The sequence below is a fragment of the Triticum urartu genome, chromosome 6, assembly GCF_003073215.2.
Source record: "Triticum urartu cultivar G1812 chromosome 6, Tu2.1, whole genome shotgun sequence".
Classification (NCBI taxonomy): domain Eukaryota; kingdom Viridiplantae; phylum Streptophyta; class Magnoliopsida; order Poales; family Poaceae; genus Triticum; species Triticum urartu.
This window is the reverse complement of record NC_053027.1, coordinates 17,542,957-17,547,262: the sequence shown is the minus strand read 5'-3', so window position 1 is coordinate 17,547,262 and position 4,306 is coordinate 17,542,957. Positions and strand designations below refer to the sequence as shown.

The 4,306-nt window shown below is 49.5% G+C and overlaps 1 protein-coding gene and 1 long non-coding RNA gene across 2 annotated transcripts; both read left to right on the top strand.

Moving 5' to 3' along the window:
* Window positions 1-917: 917 nt before the first annotated feature.
* LOC125517210 lies at window positions 918-1,436 on the top strand. The gene is made up of 3 exons (XR_007287479.1): window positions 918-997; window positions 1,079-1,280; window positions 1,383-1,436. It is a non-coding gene; the product is annotated as an uncharacterized LOC125517210 (long non-coding RNA).
* A 15-nt stretch (window positions 1,437-1,451) lies between these two features.
* LOC125516395 lies at window positions 1,452-2,156 on the top strand. The gene is made up of 3 exons (XM_048681862.1): window positions 1,452-1,586; window positions 1,670-1,843; window positions 1,926-2,156. Exons 1-3 carry the CDS (start codon window positions 1,527-1,529, stop codon window positions 2,154-2,156), a joined length of 465 nt encoding a protein of 154 aa, XP_048537819.1. The 5' UTR covers window positions 1,452-1,526.
* The last annotated feature ends 2,150 nt before the right edge of the window (window positions 2,157-4,306 follow it).

Sequence of the window (4,306 nt, the reverse complement as noted above, 5' to 3'; positions counted from 1 at the left end):
ATGGTAAGCTACCGGACCCGAACGATGATGATTACTACAACATAAACCCCATGACATACGAGGGAGTGTTCTATCAAGAGGAACATGATGACGTGGTCCGAAACAACGAGGATGATGACTTGGGTTATGTTGACCTGGACCCAAACGACGACGACGCACGGATTGATGGTGAGGCAGTTGTGAATCAAAGAGACATAATTATGCTTGAAAAGTTAAATGAAGACGCTGACGATGAGGAAGAGCCTCCACCTCCGTCAGACAACGAAGAAGATATGCGTGATAGTGATGATGAGACCGGTCCACAAATAGATTACAATAGTGATGATTCATATGGGTTCTAGAAAATGTAAGTTCTTTTAATGATCATTACAATAGTATGCTTAATGTGCTCTTCTGGTATTAATGTTTTTCCTGTATGCTTGTTTAATTGATATCCTTACTAATTGTTTATTCTCTTCTCAATGCAGGTTTGCTAATCATGGGCAAGTCCAGCGGCGCTAGTTTCCTCAGTAAATTTAAAGGACTTACTTGGAGTGGACGAGCCCACAAGGTTCCCTCCCGACTACGCGAGGATGACACCTCACAGGGAGGTGGAGGGGTCGGGGGAGGAGACCCTAGAGGAGGAGGCGGTGGGGGGAGAGCCCCTAGAGGAGGAGGAGGTGGGGGGAGAGGCAACCGGGGCAAAAAAACTCCGGGCCGTGTCCGAAATAGGAGGGTCTTCTTCGATGTCCTCCTATACAGAGGCACCTTCTGAGTCTGAGGAGGAGGAGTATGTTCCTGATGGCGAGGAGGAGGAGGCCGAGGAGGAGGGTGAGGAGGAGGAAGCCGAGGAGGAGGGTGAGGAGGAGGGCGAGGAGGGTGGAGGGGAGGTTGATCCCGCGTTGTGGGGTGACTTGCCACCGGGTGCTCCGCAGGGGTGGCTGCGTGGTAATGCCGGACTACCTACACCGCCTTCTATCGAGGAGCACAAGTGGCTCATTGAACCTGTGGGGACAGAGTAAGTGCCTCTCAATCATATTTTCAACACCTGACAACATTTTCTTATTGTACACATGGCAATCATTTGATTCTTTTGCAGAAACTGGATCCTTCGCGGAAAGGGCCGTAAACCGAACGGCCTTATCACTGTCCTGTTGAAGGAGTTTTGGCTTGGCCTATTCTGCCCGCGGCCAGACAGGGACCCGCAGCAGCGGGTTTTGGCCACGAGCTGGGCCCACTACGAGGCTTGCAGCAACGCGGAGTACGGGACGGCCGCTAAGGCCGTGATCACCAAATTTTGGGTAAGTTCTCTTCTGAATCACTTGTCTTCAGTTTCGTTCATAGTTTATCATTGAATCACTCAACTCATGCCTTGTTTGCTTCTGGTTTATGCATGATTGCAGCAACTCTATAGAGTTCTTGACGAGCACAAGGCCAGAGCCGACGTGGTCTTGCTTGTGGCTGCGAAGAAGAAAGCTCGTCAGTTGCAGTACGAGGTGCGCTGGGTTGCCGTCTCGCAGTACTACCACATCTACCTGCACCAAAAGATGACCAAAACTCAAGCGCAGAAGCTACGACTTACCTTGAACAGGGAGCAGTTCATGATGGTAACTATTACTAACTTTTCATTGTTTCAAGCAGTCAACTATATGTTTCGTGCTCACATGTCATGCTTCCAAAATTTGCATAGGTTGTTCCTCGTTGGTGCTATGGAAGGCATGACGGATGGGCGAGTTTGGTGGATAGGTGGCTCGGCGCCGATGCAGAGTTTGCTGCCAAGAGCATCAAGGCCCGGGCTAACCGTGGAGACGACGGGACACACGGCCAAGGAAACAGGAACCACTGGGGCTTCAAGGCCATGAAGGTATATCTATGTGCATGATGCATTTTTGTTCTTCTTTACCGTCATGTTCTTATGTATGGCTGACTTCTATTTGACGTTGTAGGAGGACAAGTTGAAGAGGCCGCTCTCAGACATGGAGTCGTGGAAGCTGGCCTGCGAGCGGAGTCATCGCAAGGAGGGCGAGAGCCAGTACTATGGCAAGACCGAGGAGCACCTGGGGTCTTACATTCATCACTATCAGGAGTTGCATCCGGATGTTCCTGTTGCTGAGGTCGCCCAGTCTCAGATTGACGACACGGCGGTGGTGGCCATCCAGGGGAAGAAGAATGGCTGATATCCGTGTTTCGACGGCTTGATCACTCCTTCGATCTCGTACACACAGCTTCGGGCTACCAACCCGAGCCAGTTAGAGAGTACGGGGCGTTCACAGACTCCCTTAGCCCGCCAGCATGCTGTAAGTACTTCCTCTTTATCTTTTTCTATCTAGCATTCTCAGTTTATTTTCAGCATTGCTCACTTAGAAACAACCTAAATTATGTAGGCATATAAGGAGTTTGTCGAGCATAGGAATCTCGAGGTGCGGGAGTACTTGAAATGAGTGAAGGCAAACGATGATTACAACCGTCAGATGATGACGGTTAGTTTTTCCCTCTTAAAACCAAGCTAAATTTTTGCACTTTCATTCCTTTTGATCTTCTAGTTTGCTTGTTTAACTAACATTCAGGCTATGTTGGCGTCTTGGACTAACCGCACGGATCCACCACAAATGGGACCCCCACCACCACCTGCGGGAGAACCCCCACACGTGCCCACGTTCGATGAATGGGTGGCACTAGGCAGTGATGGTCCGGTTAGTACATTTTCCTAACTACTAGCAAACTAGTTCTCGTTCATGAAACACTATCATATCATATTTACCGTTAGAATCTTTTCTGAAACATGTAGGGGACCGGTGGCTAGACTCCTGCTCCTCGACCCCAATCACTCCGATCTGGCAGAGTGGTGGTGGTCGCGATGGCGGTTTTGGCGGAGGTGGTGGTGGTTTTGGTGGAGGTGGTGGTTTTGGCGGAGGTGGTCTTGCTTGATGATTCCGTGCATGTGGCCATCGTGCCATGCCTTTCATATTCCTACTTTTATGATGTTTCATGTCTTGCACTACTTTTATGTTCATGAACTTCCGTCGGTGATGATCTTTAGATGATGTGATGAACTTGAGTATGTTTAGATGATGATGGTGAACTTGAGTATGTTTAGATGAACTTGAGTATGTTTACATGATGAATTGTCATATTTCTGCATAATTTCATATTGTTCTATTTTAAAATGCTGTCAAATGAATTGGAAAAGAGAAAACAGGGAAAAAAAATAAAGAAAACTATGCCTACGGCAAAGCCTTCGGCATATATACGCCCAGGAGTTACCAGGGCTCGCCACGTGGCACATCTATGCCTACAGCAAAGCCGTAGGCATAGCTGAAAATCTATGCCGACGGCTTTGCCGTAGGCATAGCCCTGCTGCCAGGAGGAACCAGGAGATGACACGTGGCAGAGATATGCCTACGGCAAAGCCGTCGGCATAGATTCATCTATGCCTACGGCTTTGCTGTAGGCATAGCCCTGCCACCAGGAGTACCACGGGTTGCCACGTGGCAGAGGTATGCCGACGGCTTTGCCGTCGGCATATCTCTGCGACGTGGCATTGCGTGATTCGTCAGCGCTTTTGACGGTGCCGTCCGTTGCCGTCAGACGAAAAACACTGCCGACGGCTATACTATGCCGATGGCTGACGTCAGGCCGTCGGCATAGGCCCCTATGCCGACGGCTATACTATGCCGACGGTCTGACAAGACTACGCTGACGACATCTACGCCGACGGGCCTATGCCGACGGCAACCGTAGGCATAGATCTATGCCGACGGCCCGTGGCCGTAGGCATAGACCGCGAGTCCGGTAGTGACAGGAGGCCGCCTAGATCGATCTTCGGAGCAGCCGCCCATTATCGTTTGGGACGACCTGGATGTTCCGGGTGGGAGCGGTAGAAAAGGACGCTGGGGTACGATAGTATGATCCAGAATGTTGATTGAGCTGATCAGACGGTCTAAAGTGTCAAATCACTGTGTGAGCTCGTAGGTGACTCTGTTATACTGTTTAGTAATCCGATTGATAATACCGGATAATCCACGAAAATACCGGATAATCCACATCCGTCGGACATTATTGATACCATATCCGTTATCATATTCGTCGGATATCCGGTTAACCAATATCCGCATCCGCATCCGTATCCGCCGGACTTGTGAAAGTGCATACCATATCCTTAAAAACGGATTTGGATGCGGATTCGGAACGGAAATTATCCATACCATTTACATCCCTAGTTGGTGCTGCAATTAGAACTTTGGGTAGGGTGTTAGTGTTACTGCAAATGAACCTACAGAAATACAGAGTGATCGGACAATCACACCAAATCCCATCCTATCCTCTG

Bases quoted from the DNA above. Each gene is read 5' to 3' on its own strand.
- LOC125516395 (XM_048681862.1), top strand. From the start codon at position 1,527: ATGACCAAAACTCAAGCGCAGAAGCTACGACTTACCTTGAACAGGGAG. The intron at 1,587-1,669 runs GTAACTATTACT...AAATTTGCATAG, and splicing joins ACAGGGAGCAGTTCATGATG to GTTGTTCCTCGTTGGTGCTA. The intron at 1,844-1,925 runs GTATATCTATGT...TTGACGTTGTAG, and splicing joins GGGGCTTCAAGGCCATGAAG to GAGGACAAGTTGAAGAGGCC.